The sequence below is a fragment of the Heterodontus francisci genome, chromosome 11, assembly GCF_036365525.1.
Source record: "Heterodontus francisci isolate sHetFra1 chromosome 11, sHetFra1.hap1, whole genome shotgun sequence".
Classification (NCBI taxonomy): Eukaryota; Metazoa; Chordata; class Chondrichthyes; order Heterodontiformes; family Heterodontidae; genus Heterodontus; species Heterodontus francisci.
In genome coordinates, this window is record NC_090381.1 from 95270249 (window position 1) to 95294211 (window position 23963).

General features: G+C 43.1%; 1 protein-coding gene across 9 annotated transcripts in view; it reads right to left on the bottom strand.

The window, feature by feature from the left end:
- Positions 1–23963, bottom strand: part of LOC137375400 (transcription factor Dp-2-like) — a 223856-nt gene that overhangs the window by 98105 nt on the left and 101788 nt on the right. Inside the window, exon 1 of one of the 9 annotated variants that reach the window (XM_068042573.1) lies at positions 15234–15308. The exons of 7 other annotated variants lie outside the window; for them this stretch is intronic. Coding sequence is in view for 1 of the 2 variants with exons in the window: in XM_068042568.1 (XP_067898669.1) it covers positions 15056–15119 (64 nt within the window). In the remaining variant the exon portion in view is untranslated. Of the gene's footprint in view, positions 1–15055; positions 15131–15233; positions 15309–23963 lie in introns of those variants that run through there. One more of the 9 variants, XM_068042568.1, reaches the window with a different exon arrangement.

The following is a 23963-nucleotide window of genomic DNA, read 5'->3' on the forward strand; positions in this document are numbered from 1 at the left end:
GAGTTTTCAATATAAGTTGGATGACACTGATGTTGCTTTAGTTGACTAACTAGGCATTAGGAGAGTCGTTTTTGTTAACTAAAATATTTATTCCTAAAGCTGACGTATAGTCTGGTCCATAGACCACAACGTCGGAACAGATTTTAGAAGCTGAAATGGGCAAATTCTTGACTTAATTGCCATCCGAGCACCAGGTTATTTTTCTTAACATTTATTCTGCCCTCGTGAACTGAATCAGCAACAAAACAACAATCTCAACAATGTATGTTCATTTCCTGAAAAATAAATTTTAAAGAAAGAAAAATACAGAATGCAAAAACTAAATTTGACATTTTCCCAAAGAATAAAACTAAATTATGGCTAAAAATTGGGAACGAAAGAATAGACTTAAAATTAGAGCTAAAGATTTTCCAAAGACTGTAAATGAAATGAAGAATGAAACTCCAGATTCAGAGACAAGTCTAAAACTAAAATCATTTCTGGAACTAAAGCAACAATGGACAGTTAACACACAGTAAAATCCATCGATTAGCAGGCCTAAATTAATATTTATAAAAGCAAAATCAAATTTTGAAAACATGGAAAACTGAACTCCAGTAAATCCCATTTCAGAACTCACTGTTCTCTCCATTAGTTTGATTGCTGACCGTGTTGAACACACATGTGCAAATGGTGATTAAAAACCTGTTATCTACCTTTAGTGCAAATTAAGAAGTGTAAAGAATTGGTTAAAACTATGGATAGCAGCTTGAAGGTCATTATTTCAGTCCAGTGACTAATCAATGAAACCACGCCCTCTCAAGTTCTGCAAATTTTGATTTCTAGTAACAGATGTTACCCTAAATCACGTCCCCGCTCCTCATTACTAAAAATAAAATAACTTATTTGAAAGTCTGAGTTCATAATAACCACCTTTGGAATTCAGAACAGAATCCATTTGACACAGTGGCGGTGGGGTGGCTCCAATCATTGGCTGAATCATAGAAATTTACAGCACAGAAGTAGACCATTCGGCCCATTGTGTCTGTGCCAGCCGAAAAACAGCTATCAAGGCGAATCCCACCTTCCAGCTCACTGTCTGTAGCCTTGTAGGTTATGGCACTTCAAGTGCGAATTCAACTACTTTTTAAATGTGATGAGGGTTTCTGCCTCTACCACCCTTTCAGCCAGTTGAGTTCCAGACCCCCACCACCCTCTGGGTGAAAATATTTCTGCTCAATTCCCCTCTAATCCTCCTATCAATTATTTTAAATTTATGCCCCTGGTTATTGACCTCCCTGCTGAAGGGAATAGGTCCTTCCTATCAACACTATCTACACCCCTCATAATTTTATACAACTAAATTAATCTCCACTCAGCCACCTCAGTTCAAAGAAAACCACCCCAGCATATCAAATCTTTCCCCATAGTTAAAATTCTCCAGTTCTGACCACATCCTCATAAATTGCCTCTGTACCCTCTCTAATGCAATCACATCCTTCCTGTAATGCCGTGCCCAGAACTGTACGCAGTACTCCAGCTGTGGCCTAACTAGCGCTTTATATAGTTCTAGCATAACCTCCATGTCTCACTAATAAAGGAAAGTATCCCGTATGCCTTCTTGACCGCCTTATTTATCCATCCCTGCTATCTTCAGGGATCTGTGGACACACACACCAAGGTCCCTCTGTTACTCTGCACTTCTCAGTATCCGACCATTTATTGTGTATTCCCTTGCCTTGTTTGCCCTTCCTCAATGCATTACCTCACACTTCTCTGGATTGAATTCCACTTGCCTCTTTACTGCCCACCTGACCAGTTCATTGCTATCTTCCTGCAGTCTACAGCTTTCTTCCTCACTATCAACCACACGGTCAACTTTTGTATCACTAATAAACTTCTCAACCACGTCCCCTACATTTAAGACTAAATCATTGACATATACCACAAAAAGCAGAAGACCCAATACTGAGCCCTGTAGAACCTCACTGGAAACAGCCTTCCAGTCACAAAAGTATTTAATCTTTATTCTGGAAACTACAATGCCACCAAATGTTGGTAAGGCTTCTGGATACTGCTAATCATCTTGGAAAAGAGCATTTTCCCCATTTTTGCGCCAGAACCCTGGATGATTTTCCCCTCTTCCACCCAGAAGCATCAATAGGCAAACTGTAGAACCCCAAAGGCAGATCCACAAACTCAGCACAGATCAGGAATTGAGTACAGGACCTTGTTGGTATGCAAAGCTCAGCCATTCACTGGAGAAACTCGCTAGGCTACCGAGAGCTGCTGTGATGTTTAATCTTTTGTTCATCTGTTGCATGCCATTTTTGATAAATCATAGCTGTACTGTTCTCTTGAACCTAGGTTGCAATTGTTGCCTCTACCGGTTTTGACATTAGGTATTCATTGGGTTTTTTGGGTGTATGTGCAAAGTCTTCTAAAATATACAGTTTGAAACAAAAAAAAATGTCTCATTCTACAGAAAATAGACACAGCTAGACAAGTCAACCTTGTCACAAAGCTATAAAACCTTACTAAAATCTCAGTTAGGCCAAATGGCCTGTTTCTGTACTAAGTTCTTTGAAAAAGATATAGAGAGATCTAAAACAGAGAGACAATAGCATGCGTAGTTTCCAGCTTTCCAAAGTGAAGGAGGTTTAATCCAGGGCCTGTAGTTGGCTTCAGAGAAACTCTGAATCACTGTTTGGAGATGATGACGAGAGGACAGGCACCATGTTGTCTAATGTTTGGGTTCTGTTCCCTGGGTTTCAGGAACCAGAATAAGGAAACAGTGAGAAAAAGAAATGAATTACTCTCCCCAACCAGTAGGAAAAGTCTAGGCCGTGACTTCCTTTCAGTCCTACATTGAGCTGGTTATTCAGAAAGCTGACTTTCTGGTTCCCAGTTTTGATGACCGGATTTGCTGCTTGCCTCAGCATGGCTTAATTCACAAACCGTGTGTACATCTACAGCAAGCATTTCTCACATGAGCCAATAAACAAATACTGGTAGTCCAGAAATGAGCAGTACATAAAAGGCATCAAAACGGATATTTATTCACCCATCTGTTCTCAAAGGGCCTTTAGTTCATCTCAAAATTTATGAAATAAGTTAATAGAACCATTGAATGGTACAGCACAGATGGAGGCCATTCATCCCATCGTACCCGTGTCAGCTCTATCAAAGAGTTATCAAATTAGTCCCACTCCCCTGCTCTTTCTCCATAGCCCTGCAATTTTTCTCCCTTCGAGTAATTATCTAACTCCTTGTTGAAAGTTATGATTGAGCAGTGGATGCAGAATCAATCAGGCAGTGTAGTCCAGCTCATAACTTGAACAAAAAAAATTCTCCTCATCTCAACTCTAGTTCTTTTGCCAAATAGCTTAAAATGAGTTAAGACAAATAAATAGCCCTAAGTAATAAAAACAGAAATTGCTGGAACTGCTCAGCAGGGCAGACAGCATCCATGGAGAGGGAAACATTTGACATTTCAACAGAACTCAAAAAGGTGAGAGATGTAACAGGTTTTAAGCAAGTACAGAGGCAGTGAAAGAGGGGTGGGGAGGGAAGAACAAAAAGGTCTGTGATAGAATGGAAGGCAAGAAAGATTAAATGGCCAAAGGGATGATGATACAAGGCAAAGGGGGGGGGGGGGGGGGGGGGGTATATTGGGCCAAGTAAAGAAACAAACAAACAATGAGTCTACAGGAGTTGTAAATGGCAAAAGCAGAATCATTACCAGCACCTGCTCTCGGAAAAAAATGGAAGCAGAGGTTATGCTCTGAAATTGTTGAACTCGATGTCGAGTCCGAAAAGTTGTAAAGTTCCCTCCTTTGTGCTCCCCTCCAGAGCCCTTGTTATTTGTACATTTTCTCCCTCAGGCTGTACAGTGTGAGTCAAGTGTTCAGGGCTGAACGTAGACAGAATGTGTTTTATTAATTGCTACAAGGCACTAGGCCTCCACTGGGAGACCATGGATCCTACACCGCCATTGCCTCAGGCCTACCACCACCCTCCACAAGCAAGAAGCTATAACTGGCATGGAAAGGAGGAAAATGTGCCGAGGACCCAGGCCCATGTCTCCTCGTTATCATTTGTATGCAACGGGCAGGGAAGGGGCAGTCAGTGGAGGACAGAGATCCACGTCGGGAAAAGTGAGGTGGGGTAGACCTCACCGCCTGAATTTACCAACATTCTTCGCCACATTTCCCTCCTGATTACAGATGGACCACGTAGGAGAATATTTTCTATGTTACTTGAGTGCATTACTCGTGTATTAAAATGAAAATAAAATGTTCATTTATTTCTTCAATCAGTAAGAGCTTCATGAAGAAGGAAGCTTTCCCTGCACTTTACCTTTCAATAAAATCATCTTATTTTCTGTTTTTAATTCAACATGTATCAAAAGCCACATCATTACGCTGCAGCAGATTGGTTTTAAAAAAGGAAGGAAATTTGTACTTGTACCAACAAGTAGGGAATTGGGAAAAGTGCTTGGAAGCCAACTGCAAACAAAGGAGAGGCCTGTAGGGATGATAGGGGATAAGTCTAGCAAAGCCTCAATCCCTCAAATCATGTTTATCTACTCAGCAAATGTGAATGCAAAGATCAGGAAGGTCCTAGGATTTCCCCCCCAGACTGTACTAAGTTGAACTTTGAAAGGCTGGTGGCAGGGGTGTTATAACTGGCCTCAGCTCCCTTAGTGATCTGGAGGGGAAAACCACCCTCAGTACCTGTTCATCAAAATTCAGCAAACCCTGCTTAAAGTGCTCACATATGAACATTTGGTGAATAAAAGATTGGGGTCGTTCATAATATACCTGCTTTAGAAAAGGTACAGAGCAGGTTTACCAGTTTATTTTTTACCCGGGATGAGGGCCTTCAGTCATGAGGAGAGGTTGGAAAAGTTAGAACTGTTCTACTTGAACAGAGAAGGTTGAATGTGACCTAATAGAGGTTTTCAAGATGATGAAAAGTTTTGATAAGAGGAGATAGAGAAAAATTATTCCCTCTGGCGAGTGGGTCAATAACCAGAGATCATAGATTCAAAATCATTGATCTAAAGGGGAGGTGAGGAGAAATATTTTCAGAGGTTGTCGGGATCAGGAATGCTCGACCTGAAAAAGATGGTGGAAGCTGATTCCATAAATAATTTTAAAAGGGAGACAGACAGGTACTTGAGGATGTGGAACTAAGCACAACTGCTCCTTCAAAAAGCCAGCACAGGCTCAAGTGCCCGAATGGCCTCCCTCTGTGCTATAAGTTTGTATGATTCTATCATAAACTAGTTTGGCAACACTCACCTTCATAACTCCAACATGAATAATGGTTATTTGGCTGAGGTATTGGAGCACAAACAGCAGCCATGGAATTGTATCCTAATGAGCACCCTACTCACTCCCAAGAAAGGGGAGAATATGGGAAAGAAAAATGCAGAGTGCAATAATGAGCTAGGACACCGGGTTGACTGTAACATTCTTGTCCCGTTTTGTGCATTTATTTTGTATTGCAGAAAAATACACTTGTTCTGTATGGTGTTCATTTTCTTTGTTAGGTTTCACTTTCCTTGTTAGATGCATGTGTACATTGTTCCCTGTTTCCTCATGACCTGTTGTAGTGACGTACAACAGCTTACGGTGAACCAGTCGCAGGCACTGGATCCCTCAATGTCTAGCAGTTAACTCAGTTCCTCAATTTGGGTATTGTTTCCTATAAAAATGGGTTCAACCCTTGATAACCTAAATACAAAGGATACGTCCACCTTGCACAAGAAATAATTGGGTCAAGGATGTCATGGGAGTCATTTACGGCAGAGAGAGAGGCCATTCGGCCTATCGAATCCACGCCAGCGCTCCGTAGAGCAATCCAGTCAGTCCCATTCCCCCCACTCTATCCCTGTAGCCCTCCAGGTTTATTTCCTTTAAGTGGCCACCCAATTTCCTTTTGAAATCATTGAGTGTCTCTGCCTCCACCACCCTCGTAGGCAGCGAGTTCCAGGCCATTATCACTTGCTGCATAAAAAAGTTTTTCCTTACACCCCACCCCCGCATCTCTTGCCCAAAACCTTAAATCTGTGTCACCTAATCCTTGTATTATCAGCTATTGGGAGCAGTTTTTCTTTACCTACCTTATGCAAACAGGCCATAATCTTAATAAAAGCAAAAAACTGCAGATGCTGCAATCTGAAATAAAAACAAGAAATGCTGGAAATAATCAGCAGGTCTGGCAGCATCTGTGGAGAGAGAAGCAGAGTTACCGTTTCAGGTCAGCTTCACTTGAAAGGAGTGTTTGGGGCCTTGGATAGTGAGGAGAGAGGAGGTAAAGGGGGAGGTATTACACCTCCTGCGATTGCAGGGGAAGGTGCCGTGGGAAGGGGATGAGGTGGTGGGGGTAATGGAGGAGTGGACCAGGGTGTCGCGGAGGGAACGATCCCTTCGGAATGCTGACAGGGGAGGGGAAGATGCATTTGGAAGTGGCATCACACTGGAGGTGGTGGAAATGGCGGAGGATGATCCTTTGGATGTGGAGGTTGGTGGGGTGGAAAGTGAGGACAAGGAGAACCCTGTCGCGGTTCTGGGAGGGAGGGGAAGGGGTGAGGGTAGAGGTGTGGGAAATGGGCCGGATACGGTTGAAGGCCCTGTCAACCGCAGTGGGGGGGAATCCTCAGTTGAGGAAAAAGGCAGGCATATCAGAAGTGCTGACATGGAAGGTCATAATCTTATACATCTTTATCAAATCCTCTTTGCTCCAAGGAGAACAACCCCAGCTTCTCCAACCAAACCTTGTAGCTAAAATCCCTCATCCTCTGCACCCTCTCAAGGACCCTCACATCCTTCTTAAAGTGCAGTGACCAGAACTGGAAAGAATACGCTAGTTGTGGCTTAACCAGAGCTTTAAAAACGTTCAGCATAACCTCCCTGCTTTTGTACTCAATACTTCTATTTATGAAGCCCGAGATCCAATATGCTTTGCTGACCACTCTCTCAATATGCCCCGTCACCTTCAAAGATCCCTTTGTCCCTGCATGCTCTTTAAATCTATATGATCTTTCCCCATCCCTTCTGCCAAATGCATCACCTCACACTTATCTGTATTAAATTCCACCGGCCACTTGTCTAGTCACTCTGCTATGTCTATGTCCTGGTGGAGTCAATTTGTATCATCCTCACTGTTTGCCATATATATATCAGAAAACAGTAGTCCAAGCAATTAACTTTGGCGAACACCACACTCTACCATCGTCCAGTCTGAAAAATAACCATTTACCATGACTCGCTGTTTAAGCCAATTTTTTATCCAAAGTGACATTGACCCTCATTATCCAAGAGCCTCAATTCTGTTAACCAGCTTTTTATGTGGTATTTTGTCAAGCACTTTCTGAAAATCCAATAGACAACATCTATTGCATTCCCGTCATCAACCTGTTACTTCATCAGAAAATTCAACGCAAGTATATTCCTATTGCTAAGTTTAGTATGAGACGAGACAATGCTTGTGTTACAAGGGGAGAGAACTACAGCAAGACAGGTAAAGCTGCTTTATGGGAGTACATGGATCAGAGGCATCCCCTTTACCAAAGGTATATTCTATCCTTGGAAAAACAGATTAGCCAGGACTAGTGACACTACCAACAGGAAGTGTGAACCTGAAATTACAGCTTTCATGTGAACAGAGGGCTGCACTTTGATAATGTTTCTGGATCGGGTGAACTCTCAGTAATGACTTGGTTAGATAGTGCATAATATCCTCCTGAGTGATCACATGGCTGAAACTGGGTCAAAAGGATGGGACTGAATCATGAATGTCCTTCAAAGGCACCCTGTGGAGGACCTCAACACAAACTCCACCATTTGTTACCGTGCTCTAGTGCCAACATTTTGAAAGGTTTGGTTTAAGATCCGGGCTGGAGAATGGACGGAAACTTGCGTACTCAAAGCTCTTAAGGCCAATAAGCATTGTGGTCGGTCTCGGCATCTCCAACACTCTTCCCTGCATCGGAAATCCACCTTTCTCTCCTTTTGTTTTCAGATCGGGCGGGGAATGAGGGTGTGCCTCAGAGGCACATCATACAAGATTGATTTTGAGACTCTATAGGGGGCAGAGAAGTTAAGCAGAGGTCTCAAGATGGATAAGCCAGCAGCAGGAAAAATTAGATCAGGTTGGTGACAGGGGGGGGAAAAAAAATCCCAGATTGGAGGGGGCAAGAATTGATTTACAGATCAGCAGGGCTATAAACAGTAGGCCATGCAAGACAAATAACGACAACTGCACCAGCTCATAACTATGTACCAAGTCATTTTCAGTTCACAAGAGATGTATAGCAATACACGCAGTGGCTGGGACGGGGAAAAAGCAATAGGGTTGAGGCCTCCTCTCTGTTCACAAGTTAGATACAAAGCTTCAAAATAATTTTATCCTATACACAAAACACTGAATTTTGGTTCTTGCAAAAACCAAGCCAACATAATATACATGGTAACCATCTGTGGCAAATGTTACTTAGTAACAGCAAGTCTATTGCAGCTATTTTGTAAGCTATGTTTCCTACACTTTCCAACTCTGCCACGCATTGAATGATGACTTTCAAAATTAAAAGGAAGCATGAGTCAATCAGGGAGACACTTACGCTCCAGGTAACTATCACCTGAAGAAAGGCATTGGAAGAGGCTGATAAGCAATTTTGAAAATCTTCCAATCATAACAGTTTTTTTTTTAAGAGATACAGCACTTAAACAGGCCCTTTGGCCCACCAAGTCTGTGCCGACCAACAACCACCCAATTATACTAATCCTACATATTCCCATATTCCCTATCACATCCCCACCATTCTCCTACCACCTACCTACACTAGGGGCAATTTTACAATGGCCAATTTACCTATCAACCTGCAAGTCTTTGGCTGTGGGAGGAAACCGGAGCACCCAGTGGAAACCCACGCAGTCACAGGGAGAACTTGCAAACTCCGCACAGGCAGTACCCAGAATTGAACCCGGGTCACTGCAGCTGTGAGGCTGCGGTGCTAACCACTGCGCCACTGTGCCGCCTCTTAATAGAATTATTTTAGTTATTTTTGACGTCTCAATTCATTCCATCTTCGCTGCCTCCGGAGAATCCTTGGCATCAGGTGGCAGGACCGTATCTCCAACACAGAAGTCCTCGAGGCGGCCAACATCCCCAGCACATACACCCTACTGAGCCAGCAGCGCCTGAGATGGCTTGGCCATGTGAGCCGCATGGAAGATGGCAGGATCCCCAAGGACACATTGTACAGCGAGCTCGTCACTGGTATCAGACCCACCGGCCGTCCATGGCTCCGCTTTAAAGACATCTGCAAACACGACATGAAGTCCTGTGGCATTGATCACAAGTTGTGGGAGTCAGTTGCCAGCGATCGCCAGAGCTGGCGGGCAACCATAAAGGCGGGGCTAAAGCGTGGCGAGTCGAAGAGACTTAGCAGTTGGCAGGAAAAAAAGACAGAAGCGCAAGGAAAGAGCCAACTGTGTAACAGCCCCAACAACCAATTTTATCTGCAGCACCTGTGGAAGAGTCTGTCACTCTAGAATTGGCTTTTATCGCCACTCCAGGCGCTGCTGCACAAACCACTGACCACCTCCAGGCGCTTACTCATTGTCTCTCGAGACAAGGAGGCCAAAGGAAGATTTTTGAAAATTAGGCAGAAATGATCAGTAATTCAATTGAAACTTTCCTGAAACTGAATAATCAAATGGTTAACTAATGCTGCTGGTTCTGGTCCTAAACTTCACATCAAATAAATTCCCCTGCCCATTGGAATTTTATGTGGTTTTCATTTTTTAAACAGCAAGTACTCATGACATCATCAGGGTTGTTCATTCAGTTCCTTCACAGTGCTGAGCTGAACAGAAGCAGCCGTTGCCAAATCATCTCTGGATTTACAACTCATTAAATCTCTATTTCTATTGTTTCTGCTCACGACAATACAGCTCTCACACAGTCGGCACCACTATCTCCATAAAACCACCACAATCCCACTCCCCAGCCCATGATGTCATGTGAACTCAATGTTCAAGCGAAGTAGTATTTTAAAACCTGGATCAAAACAAAAAAAAGGCCTATAAATAATCATCAACATACCTTGCAAACGATTTTCAAAAAGTGTTCATTATTGGAAAAGAACCACTCAGACTTTTCTCTAAAATTTCTTCTCCAGCTTAGACTGCAAAGAGGCCTTCAGCTCACAGCCACCGCACCCACCCCCCACCCCCCCGTTACAACCTAATGACAAGAAATTCTTAATTCACTCCATAGCTTGGTTACTGTGCCAACATACATTTATAAACGGTTTCCAAAAAAATGCTCACTGCCTCCAATAGTCCAGATTTTCAGTAGCACAATCAGGAGTTTAGGTGAAATGGTTTCCCATTCTAGTGTCCTAAAAGTAAATCGAAAACACGAGTTTAGGGATCAAAATCCCGATGCTTGTTTGGCTTGTGTGAAATTAGATAACTTGCCAAGAATTTTATACTGAGTTCCAGAACACCTAGTTCATAAAACAGTGAAATCCCTCCCAGAGGATTCATAACCCCCCGAATTCTCCAGGAGGAACACCTGTTCTGACTGCAGTGCTCAAAGTGCCAAAGCCTGCATGCAGCTTTAATGCCAGCACAGGTGGTGAACACGTACCGGCACTGACCAGCAAAGCTGTTGCCTGCTGTAGCAGCTGCTTCTGTTGGAATGCCCAGGAAGCAAGGAAAGCTACCACCTGTCTCAATAAGCCTGTGAGTACTAAGGATATCAACAGTAGTCAGTATAGAGGCACTGCTAATCAGGTTTTTGAGAAAGCAAACTATGAGCAGTAGCACACAGGTTGGCATTGACTCAAAGACGTTGATTTAAATAAAATAGCTTTCAATGGCAGAAGGGACAAATTAAATTAATATGTTTGGCACTGGTATCAAAAAACAAATGCTGCAATATCAAGACTTAATAAGGCAATTTCTAAATGCTTCATCTCATTAAGCACTGACAGTAATGTGTATTGAGAGGCCTGTATAGTGAGCACAAGCATCTGATGCAGATGGTGTAGATCTACTTCAACAACTTGAATTTATATAGTACCTTTTATGTAGTAAAACGCCCAGATGTTTCCCAGAAGTGCTACCAAACAAAAGTTGACACCAACGAAGGAAATTTGGTCAAAGACGTAGGTTTAAAGCAGCTTTTTAAATAAGTCAGAGAGGTGGAGAGAAATTGCAGAGCTTAAGGCCAAGGCAGCTGAAGGCACACCTACCATTAGTGGAGGGATGAAAACTGGGAATGCACAAGGGGACAGAATTGGAGAAGCACAGAGATCTGAGAGAGTTGTAGGGCTTGAAGATGTTACAGAGATAGGTTGGTTCAAGATCATGAAAGGATTTGAAAGCAAGGACGAGAATTTAAAATATCGAGCCATTGTGATGGAGGACAGATAAAGCCAATGTACTTCAGCAAGCACAAGGGTGATGGGTGAATGGGACTTGGTGCGAGTCAGGATATGGACAGCAAAGCTTTAATCTGTTTTACTAGCTCATCAATAAAACAAAACAGAGCCAATCACCAAAAATACTTTTAATTATTCGAAGCCCGTACAGGGAGCAGCAAAAAGAATTTCGAAAAGAGGAAGCTTTACAGACAGCATAATCAAGGAGAAATCACGAAGCATCAACCTCAGCTCAGACGCAGCACTCAAGAGTCAGAAGGTCGTAGATTTACAATCCAGTCCAGATACATCAGAGCGTAATCTATGCTGCCACTTCAGTGCCCTACTGAGGGAGTGCTACACTGTTGAAGGTACCATTTGATGAGATGTTAAATTAAGGCTCCATCTCACCTCTCAGGTGGATAATAGCCATACTTGGAACAGGGCAGCAGAAGTTTCTTGGTGTATTGGCCAAAATTTACCTGTCTATCTGGAGTTACATGAGATCTTTTTCCATCCACTTGAGTAGGCAGAGGTCCTTGGTTTAATATTTCATTTGAAAATGCAATACACACCATCAGTAATATGCTGAAGTGCCAGCTGAGAACATGCGTTCAAGTACCCCATGGGGGTTGAACTCAACTTTCCAACTCAGTGATAGGAGTGTCAACAACTGAGCCAAGCTGTTACTTGACAGAAGAGTAACAGCAGAGGTCATCTGCAGGGATAAGATCTAACAGGTGCATTCAGGGACAAGAAAATAGCAGTCATTAAATGTTCTCACCTAATTCAACCATTGTTTTTTCTACTGTTTCTCTCTCTCTCTTTACAATTATTTATGTATTCTAAAAGTAAGTCTGGGTACATAAATTGATTTGTGAATTCCCCACTCTTCAGGCTTTCAATGATTCCAGCAAAGCAAATAACTGCTGGACCTCTCTGAGAAAAACACTCAAAACTAGGTGACCATATCATGGTATCACAAGTGTGAAAGTCACTCATTACTTCATGTCCAGGTCACAGCATTTAGGACAGGAAATTAAAAAGTTTTTTTTTAAATCAGATATAAAATTGAAACAAAACATGAAAGAGAGAAAACATTAAGTTATAAATAATTTTCAATCAATTTTTCTCCCTGTTTGCAACAAACTGAAAGGAAAAAAAGTTTTTAATCCAGAAAGATTTACAGGAAAGAAGGGAAGGGGCAGATGTTATGTGCCTAAAATGTTGGATTATGACATGGGTGCACAGTTCCAGCACAATTAACAGAAACTCAAAAGGGTATGAAGGCTTGGTCAGGTAGAACAACACATGTTCAGTGTAAATAACATTCGAGACCGCTGCCTGCGCTGCCTAATGTCTGTAACTTGTAAACCTTTCAATGTATTAGCTTTTTACCGACAAGGAACATGAGGGAGACACCGCATTTCCTGAATTCTGGTTTCCTAAAGGCCTTTCAGTTAGAATAATGGTTACCTGGACAGGAACTGGAAGGCTATATTTTTAATCAAGGATTGAGGTGGCAGTGTAAACCATAAGAACATAAACTAAATTAGCAGAAGGACTTGCATTTATATTCAACAATTCATAACATCAAGACACCCCAAAGCACTTCACACAGAGTGTGATTCACCAATGTGGTCTGTGTTGTTCTGTTGTCAAGTTCAGCAGCCAATTTGAACACAACAAGGTACTACAAACAGCAATGAGATAAATAACTAATGTCCTTTCTTAATCCTTTCACTTATAATATATACTATACCTTTTGACTATTGAATGTTTGTGTTTTGCTGTTAACAGTTGCTAGTTTGCACAGCATCCCTGATTTTCTCAAAAAGTATGAACAAAATTATTATCAATATTTGTATACAATCTACTGTATCCTCGTTTCTAAGCAAGGGTCACTATTTTATTATTTTTTTCAATTCACCGCTTCTCTCCACAGGTGCCAGCAGCTCTCCCAAGTGCCTCACCCGAGTAGCCATTTATTCTTGCAGGAGTTTAAATAGTGTTCTGGTAGGCTATTCGACTGTGGAGGCATCTCAGCAGAGTCTGATTATGTTCTCACCCAACATCCACTTTCCAGCAGGGGTCACTGCATAGTAACCAGAAGCAAGGCTTCTGGCTGATTTTTGTCCTTCCAAATTGTAGGAGGATTTTTGGAAAAACTGGTAATTTCAACAGATAAAACATTAAAAATGCAAAGTAGTGAAAAAGGAAAATCAAAATAAAACAAACAAAACTGCTAAAATAGAACTTCTTTATAACCAAAGATAAATCACATCTGTTCTGACATCATTTAAACCTGTGGTTAGGCCTGCACGCAAAGAATGCTGGTATACCATGTTGTGCCTGCACTTTTTCTACTCAGCATGTTCCTGATCGAGGTACTTCCTCACAATGTTAAGAGAGATTTTGGTGAGATGAGGTGAGGCAAGGCAACACTGGCTGTTCCCACACACTTCCTTGCAGCTGGACACAGTCCAGCATTGACACAAGCCTGGAAATTGGTGAATTCACTACTCGATTGGGGAAGGGAAGGTACAAATGAAATAAGGTGAAGGACAAAAAAAAAAGTTAAAGGTGGAAGAGGAAGATGGTGGGAAGAGAGGAATTAACTCACATATAAAGTTCTGTGCAAGTTCAGGCAGTTAATATAACTTATTTTAAGATATAATGAAGCTGCATAAATTGTGTATGGGATACTGGGCATTGCAATTACATTTTGTCTTGGTGCATTAAGTGTTCATACACAAACCATCCAAATGTGGCACCGGTTGAGTTTGCTGCTTCCTACATGATCAAATCATTGACACTATTTTGCTTCCAATCACGGCTGATTTATGCAGTTCAAAGGATGTCAGGTGGGAGGAGGTGAGAGAGAGAGAGAGAGAGAAAGACAGTGCGTGCGCGAGACTGAGAGAGAGAGAGAGAGAGAGAGACTGACTTAAGAAAGTATTATTTTATTTGCCAACCTGGAGTTCAAGTGGCAGATACCAAATGGTGCCACCCACACACACATACACTGCCTGATGATAAACCATAAGGCAGTGGAATGCCCCAGTTCCCTCATGAACAAACAATGGTTCAACTTCATTAGAATACAGCTGACCACCAACTACTATTCCACTGCACTAGATTCCCTGGAACAAAAGAAAAAGCCATCATAGCAGTAAGATATTCTCGGAATAGTATGGGTCTAACATTTTTAGAGCGTGTGCTAGATTTTTTTTAAAGAAAAGAAACATATGTATAGAAACTGAAACTTAATATAGTTTAGTCAGAGCACCTTTGTTACCGGCACCACGATCATATTCTGCACATTTTTAAAATCAACATTTAATCATGTACAGTAACAAGCAGATGATTAGAAAGGCATAAAGGTACTCTGCTGAGTTGATGCAAATAATTTCAACTCTTTAAATAATCTCTGTTGCAAGCTAGCCTTTAGCTTTGCCCCTCCCCCTCTCCACACTATGCACTTTGCTTAACTGAAACTTCCAGTATGCTTTGCAACTAGGGCAATAAGCTATTTACGACCCAGGATCGCTGAGTATAACATGAAAAAAGGACGTAGACATTGTTCACACGAAGAAGGCTGTAGTAATGATAAATTATAGAAGCTCTCTCTTTTACCTGGACTCAGAAAGCATGCTCTCACTGCAGTACCAACAGAACACTCAACAGTCTTTGTTAGCATTCAATGGAAACTTGAGACTGGACTAGGCTGTACCAATCAACTTCAGGCTGGCCCCCAATCACATAGGTTTCAAAGCATCCTGTACATCTGACAGCATTATAAAAAAATACATACCGTTTTAAAATCCTATGTGGCACCTACATCATTGCTACTGCCCATGAAAGGCTAACAGCTAGGAAGGAAAATAAGAGGCACATCTGTGATTCTTACATCAACTATTTCAGTCTGCCCAGTACACAGGATACTCAGCAGTACAGGACAACTCTTGTATGTGTTCAAATTGGAAACAGGTAATCAGGCTTATATTCATGGATTTCTTTTTTAAAAAATTTACTCAGGAAGTAAACACTTCACTGACCACAAAATGGAATATTATAACACTTAATTTTGTTTAAAAAATTAAAGATTACTATCTGCATTTTTGATGCAGACTACATTTACTTTGAAGCTTATTTTTTTTTAATCCTTTTGCTACAGAAAGCCTAAAAAGGAAATCAATACATAACGAAAAAACTTTTTTTATCTGCTCATTTGTTTATATATAAATATATATATTATATATATAGTATACACATACACATTAAATAAAGGGAATAAAATAAAAAAAATACATGGGTACAGGAAATCTATAATGGGGTGAATACAACTTTACAAAATACTGCAAATATAACAGTCCTATTCAAGAAAGGAGGGAGACAGAAAGCAGGAAACTACTGGCCAGTTACCCATCTGTCTGATATTTAGTTTAGAGTTTAGTTTAGTTTAGAGATACAGCACTGAAACAGGCCCTTCGGCCCACCGAGTCTGTGCCAACCATCAACCACCCATTTATACTAATCCTACACTAATTCCATATTCCTACCACATCTCCACCTGTCCCTATATTCCCCTACCACCTACCTATACTAGGGGCAATTGCTTATGGCCAATTTACCTATCAACCTGCAAGTCTTTGGCATGTGGGAGGAAACCGGAGCACCCGGAGGAAACCCACGCAGACACAGGGAGAACTTGCAAACTCCACACAGGCAGTACCCAGAATTGAACCCGGGTCGCTGGAGCAGTGAGGCTGCGGTGCTAACCACTGCGCCGCCCCAATATTAATAAAATGCTAGAATCCATTATTAAAGTAGTACTAGCAGGACACTTGGAAAATCGTAATGCTGAGGTCGGGTCGGGCCTTAATTCTATACCCCGCCCAGCCTGGCTTTACCTCCAGGAGGTTTCTGCTGTGTTTCAATACAGAGAGTGACAGACCCAATGGGACCTTTATCATAGCACAGCCTTCCCTCCAGATTGTCATAGGTACTATCAGATGATTATGAGCAGCTACTGTTTTGGGGTGAGGCTTGGAACTGTGCCAAGATGAAAATGGGCATTCATCTTTATGTTGCGCAGTCCTTCCAGCAATGAAATGGATAGACTGTTCCACCTGGTCATGTTGACCTGTATTTTGGAAAGAAGGGCGAGGAATTTATTTCTGCCTAGGTATTCAAAGCTTGTCTTCATCCAGGTAAAGGGATACACCTTTTCTATTTGTACTGCGATATCCTGGGCAAAGGCTTTTTCCTCCTTGTTAAACTAACTGTGTTTCCGGCCTGAGATTTGGCCGAATCCTTTAATAGTCTGAGATTCTGGGAAGAGAGGATTGCGGACACATAGTAGCAGGATATGGAGGTTGAAAGATGGGAGTAAAGGACTTTGATCTGTTTGAATCTTAACTGTACCTGGTTGAAATCCCTTTCCACATCCAACAATAGCATCGGGGCAGGAGCGCATGTGCCGTTGCAGTGATGCATAATATTTGCACGATTGCAGGAGGCGTCCTAGGATGAAGCTGATTTCGTCTAAGTGAATTGGAAGCCAGTATAATGTCAACTTTAGGAGGCTATTGGCTTGTGGGATTGACAAGCATTGGAGCTCTTACCCCCTTCTACGCTTGAGGTAAATGTGGCTGATTTCAAGGATTCTGGGACAGACCACTTCCAGTAGGTAGTGGAATAGCCTCATTAACTCAGGGGTTAGTTCAGAGAGTAAGGGTCAGATCAAAGTCCTATACCCCCAGCCTTCATCCTCCATTAAACATAATGCTGCACTTGATCCACATTCTTCGTCTGGGAACCAAAGAGTGTTGTCCCGATCCCCTCAACAATAAAACACCTGGCCACAGCTATGAGTGGATCTCTGTTCCCAAGGAATGCAGGCTTGTTGGGTAGTGGGATAGGTTTCTCGCAGAAAGGCCGCTGTTGCACATTATTTCCTCAGGTACATACAAGATTGTTTTTCTTTTAAGTAACTGAACCCCCTGACATTTAAGATTATTTTGATGCTTGGCATATTGCGATTCACAAAACTTATTGTGGTTGGTCCAGTTTGGTCAAGCCCATCGGAACAGGCTGCGGATGTCAGGCTACAGGTTTCTTCTGGGGATCAGCAAACCTTTGGGTCAACTTTCCTCCCTTTAATCTTTACATTTTTACTTTGGAGACTCAGGGTTAAGTCTTAAAATCCATATATCCTGTTTTATAGTGCCTAATAAATGATGAGTAACTGTTAATGAGCATCTGCTGCATTATTTGATTTTTGATATTGTTAGCCATTCTGGGCCATCTCTTTTTTTTGTGCATCTGCTTTCTGTGGTGTTGCTCCTCAGGTATAGGTCAGCAGGCTGCCTACTCCCAGCCCTGTGCCCCTGCTACTCTGCAAAAAACAATGGCTTATCACATAAGAAATAGGAGCAGGAATAGGCCATTAGGACAGATCTAGCAGCTCAAAACTGGGCATCCATGAGGCGCTGTGGACCATCAGCAGCAGAATTGTATTCAACCACAATCTGTAACCTCATGGCCCGGCATATCCCCCACTCTACCATTACCATCAAGCCAAGGGATCAACCCTGATTCAAGAAGAGTGCAGAAGGGCATGCCAGAAGCAGAATGAGGCATACTTCAAAATGAGGTGTCAGCCTGGTGAGGCTACAATCCAGGATAACCTGCGTGCCATTCAGCGGAATAGACCAGAGCTAAGCGATCCCACAACCGATGGATCAGATCAAAGCTCTGCAGTCCTGCCACATCCAGTTGTGAACGGTCACAGATAATTAAACAACTAATAGGAGGAGGAGGAAGCTCTACAATCCACAAAGATTGGGGGAGTCCAGCACATCAGTACACAAGACAAGGCTGAAGCATTTGCAGCAACCTTCAGCCAGAAGCGCTGAGTGGATGATCCATCTCGGCCTCCTCCTAAAGTCCCCAGCATCACAGATGCCAGTCTTCAGTCAATTCAATTCACGCCACATGATATCAGGAAATGACTGAAGGCACTGGATACTGCAAAGGCTATGGGCCCTGACAACATCCTGCAATAGTATGGAAAACTTATGCTAAAGAACTGGCCGCGCTCCTAGCCAAGCTGTTCCAGTACAGCTACAACACTGGCATCTACTCAACAATGTGGAAAATTCCCCAGGTATGTCCTCTCCACAAAAAGCAGGACAAATGTAATCCAGCCAATTACAGCTTCATCAGCCTCCTTCCGATCATCAGCAAAGTGATGGAAGGGGTCATCGACAGTGCTATCAAGTGGCACTCACTCAGCAATAACCTACTCGCTGATGCTCAGTTTGGGTTCCACCAAGGCCTCTTGGCTCCTGACCTTATTACAGCCTTGGTTCAAACATGGACAAAAGAGCTGCACTCAAGAATGGAGGTTAGAGTGATTGCCCTTGACATCAAGGTAGCATTTGACCAAGCATGGCATCAAGGAGCCCTGGACAAACTGAAATCAATAGGAATCGGGGGGTAAACTCTCCACTGGTTTGAGTTGTACCCAGCACAAAGCAAGATGGTTGTAGTTGTTGGAAGCCAATCATCTCAGTCCCAAGACATCGCTGCAAGAATTACCCAGGGTAGTGTCCTAGACTCAATCATCTTCAGCTGCTTCATAAATGACCTCCCCTCCATCATAATGATCAGAACTGGGGATGTTTGCTGATAATTGTACGATGTTCAGCACCATTCGCAACTCCTCAGATACTGAAGCAGTCCATGTCCATATGCAGCAAAACGTGGACAACATTTAGGCTTGGGCTGATAAGTGGCAAGTAACATTCACACCACACAAGTGTCAGGCAATAATGATCTCCAATAAGAGAGAATCTAATCCACTCCCCTTGATGTTCAGTGGCATTACCATCGTTGAATACCCCAATCAACATCCTGGGAGTTACCATTGACCAGAAACTGAACTGGACCAGCCATATAAATACTGTGGCTACAAGAGCAGGTCAGAGGCTGGGAATTCTGTGGCAAGTAACTCACCTCCTGTCTCCCCAATGCCCGTTCACCATCTACAAGTCACAAGTCAGGGGTGTGATGGAATACTCTCCATTTGCCTGGACGAGCACAACCCCAACAACACTCGAAGCTCGACACCATCCAAAACAAAGCAGCTCGCTTGATTGGCACGCCATCCACCACCTTCAACATTCACTCCCTCTACCACTGACGCACAGTGGTAGCAGTGTGCTTCATATACAAGATGCACAGTGGCGCAGTGGTTAGCACCGCAGCCTCACAGCTCCAGGGACCCAGGTTCCATTCTGGGTACTGCCTGTGTGGAGTTTGCAAGTTCTCCCTGTGTCTGCGTGGGTTTTCTCCGGGTGCTCCGGTTTCCTCCCACAAGCCAAAAGACTTGCAGGTGATAGGTAAATTGGCTGTTGTAAATTGCCCCTAGTATAGGGAATATGGGATTATTGTCGGGTTAGTATAAATGGGTGGTTGTTGGTCGGCACAGACTCGGTGGGCCGAAGGGCCTGTTTCAGTGCTGTGTCTCGAAATAAATAAAATTTAAAAAAACCAATGCCAACCTGGCTTTCCTCTCCAGGGTTGCTGAATGAGTTTTCATCTCCTAGGTCTGGGCCCATCTCTCTTGCAACTCCTTGTTTGCATCCAACTTCAGCCAGAAGTACTGAGCAGATGATCCATCTCAGCCTCCTCCTGAGGTCCCCTGCATCACCGATGCCAGTCTCCAGCCAATCCGATTCACTCCATGTGTTACAAACAAATGGCTGAAGGCACTGGATACTGTAAAAGCTATGGGCCCTGACAACATTTCAGAAATAGTACTGAAGACTTGTGCTCCAGAATTAGCCACGCTGTTCCAGTACAGCTACAACACTGGCAATGTGGAAAATTGCCCAGGTATGTCTTGTGCACAAAAAACAGGACAAATCCAACCTTCCAATTACCGCCCCATCAGTCTATCCTCGATCATCAGTAAAGTGATGGAAAAGGTCATCAACAGTGCTATCAAGTGGCACTTGCTGAGCAATGACCTGCTCACTGATGCTCAGTTTGGGTTCCGTCAGGGCCACTGGGCTCCTGCCCTCATTACAGCCTTGGTCCAAACATGGACAAAAGAGCTGAACTCCAGAGATGAGGCGAGAGTGACTGCCCTCGACATCGAGGCAGCATCTGACCGAATTTGGCATCAAAGAGCCCTAGCAAAACTGGAGTCAATGGGAATCAGGAGGAAAACTCTGCACAGGTTGAATTCATACCCAGCACAAAGAAAGATGGTTGTGATTGTTGGAGGTCAATCATCTCAATCCCAGGACATCACTGCAGGAGTTCCTCAGGATAGTGTCCAAGACCAAAACATATTCAGTTGCTTCATCAATGACCTTCCCTCCATAAGGTCAGAAATGGGAATGTTCACTGATGACTGCACAAAGTTCAGTACCATTTCCGACTCCTCAGATACTGAAGCAGCCTATGTCCAGATGCAGTAAGACCTGGACAATATCAAGGCTTGGGCTGATAAGTGGCAAGTGACATTCGTGTCACATAAGTGCCAAGCAATGGCCATCTCAAACAAGAGAGAACCTAATCATCTCCCCTTGACATTCAATGGCATCACCATCATTGAATCCCCCACTATCAACATCCTAGAGGTTACCATTTGACCAGAAACTGAACTGTACCAGCCACATAAATACTGCGGCTACAACAGCAGATCAGAGGCTGGGAATTCTGGGGCGAGTAACTCAACTCCCACCTCCCCGAAGCCTGTCCACCATCTACAAGGCACAAGTCAGGAGTGTGATGGAATACTCTCCACTTGCCTCCAACACTCGAGAAACTTGACACCATCGAGGACAAAGCAGTCCGCTTGATTGGCGCCCCATCCACAACTATTCATTCCCTCCACCGCTGACGCACAGTGGCAGCAGTGTGTACCATCTACAAGATGCACTGCGCTCCTTCGACAGCACCTTCCGAACCTGCGATCTCTGCCGCCTAGAAGATCAAGGGCAGCAGATACACGAGATCACCACCTGCAAGTTCCCCTCCAAGCCACACACCATCCTGACTTGGAACTACACCGCCGTACCTTCACTGTTGCTGGATTTTAATCCTGGAACTCCCTTCCTAACAGCACTGTGGGTTTACCTGCACCCCAAGGGCTGCAACAGTTCAAGAAGGCAGCTCACCACCACCTTCTCAAGGGCAATTAGGGATGGGCAATAAATACTGGCCTAGCCGGCGATGCCCACGTCCCACGAACGAATAACAAAACTCCCTTCAACAAGGTTAGGTTGGAAAAGCTGGGATTGTTCTCCGGACAGCAAAAGAGATTGAGGGGAGTTTTGATGGATGTGTACAAGATTATGACAGGCTTAGATAAGTTAGACAAGGAAAAACTGTTCCTATTAACTGATCATGCAAGGACTATGGGACACAGATTGAAGGTTTTGGCAAGAGGTGCAGGGGGAATATGAGGAAGAACTTTTTTAACCAGTGGATGATAATTACCTAGAACTTGCTGTCCGCGAGTGTGATGGAAGAGACGATAATAAATGACTTCAAAGGGAAATTGGATGGTCACTTGAAGGAAATAATCTTGGGGTTTCCACCCCAACCACAGTACTGAAATCATAGAAATCATAGGAAGTTTAAGGCACAGAAAGAGGCCACTTGGCCCATCGTGTCTATGCCGGCCAAAAAACAACCCATCTATTCTAAACGGCCTTAACCAAAGCCATAAACAGCATTCTCTGTGATTTGTGACTATGGTCTCTCGTTGTCCTTAATCTTTCTGCTGCCTTTGACATAATTAATCACAGTATCCTCCTCCAAAGCCTTCTCACTGTTTACTAGCTTGGTGGGGTTGCCCTTTCATTTATTCCACTCTTACTTATCTAAATGTAGCCAAATCTTCTTTAATGTTGGCTTCTTTTTCCCACCCCTGCACTTTCAGCCCTAAGGTACATTTTCTTTCTAATCTACATGCTAACCCTTGGCAACATCATCTGCACAAAGTCTACTCATGGATGATACATAATTTCCTCCAGCTAAACACTGGGAAGACCAAAGCCGTTATTTCTGGAGCCTTGCTGCTGACGCACCCATCCCATCCTAGCCACTGCTTCAGGCTGAATCTGGCAGTTTGCAACTCAACATCCTATTGGACCCCAAAATTTCCAAGCCTTATTCCTTTTCATTACAAACAATGTCTACCAGCTTTCGCATCACCTCATTCATAGTGCCATCACCTCCAGACTCGATTACTCCAATGCTCCCTTGTCCTCTCATTCATCATCCTCCTTAAACATCAGGTCATTCAAAACTCTTCTGTATGTATCCTACCCTGCAGCAATGTTTGGCTTGACCATCACTCAGGTCCTCACTACATTGGTTCCTGGTTCCCGATGAAGGGTCACTGACCCGAAACGTTAACTCTGCTTCTCTTTCCACAGATGCTGCCAGACCTGCTGAGTGATTCCAGCATTTCTTGTTTTTATAACTTAAAATTAAAACTCTTTTTCTTATATTTAAATCCTTTCATGACCTCATCACTCCCTATCTTTGTAACCTCTCCTGCAGCATTGAAGTGATTCTAACCAAAATCACCAACTTTGGTTGAGGTAAGGAAAATCATTTTTGGCAGTTTACAAACAGGAAAGTTCCAAAAGCCATCAAGTCCTCACACTGGTTAATCTGCAACATTTCATTTCAGTGATGTGTGCCAGTGGCAAAACAATTGCTTTGGGTGTTTTTTAAATTGCTGTTCATTACAATGCCTCCAAGCTTGGGAGCTTGAATAGATGTTGAATTTATCCTCATACTTGGGACAGTTTGAAGTGCTTGTGAACCAATAATCCAGTTGAGCTGGTCTAACCTCAATCTCGTGATGCAAATGCAAGGGTCCAATGGACTGCACTCTTCCTGGTACATTCTGCAAGTGTTCATGTAGCTTAAGTGGCAAGTGCTGTCATTCAAAATAATTGTTTCAATTAAGATAACAATGTACAATAAACAGACACAATGCTTGCCTGCACTACTGTTAGTATTGAGTATTTATAAGTCAACCAGAAAGGAGCATCTAAAAGGAAACAAATCCTCCCAGCACCTTGCAGTTTCTGGCACTTCTTAATCAGTTCCTTCTCTTCCCTGTGCCAGGTACAAGAGGCATTAAATGCTTTCAGTCCAGTTCTTACTTGGTCTGTGTCCACAGCAGAAAACATGCCTTTATTTGACATCAATTGCCCCTACATTGGGAGCTTCAGAGAGGTTGCAAGAGCAGTGCTGCAGTGAAAATCTTTAGATTAAATGCAAGAGATTTAGAAGAGGACAGTCATGTTCCTGTGTTTTTTTTTCTCTCTGCTCGGAAATATTGTGGTGCTCCTTTAAGACCGTAAAAGGAACAGTGCACCTTTAAGAACTCGCCACAGAGGCAGAGTGAGCCAGGGTGCATTCTAGTTGCCAAGCAACAACCAGAGAGAGAGAGAGAGAGAGAGAGGACAAGAGATTCAATGTTGCAGTGTGACTTTTGAAAACT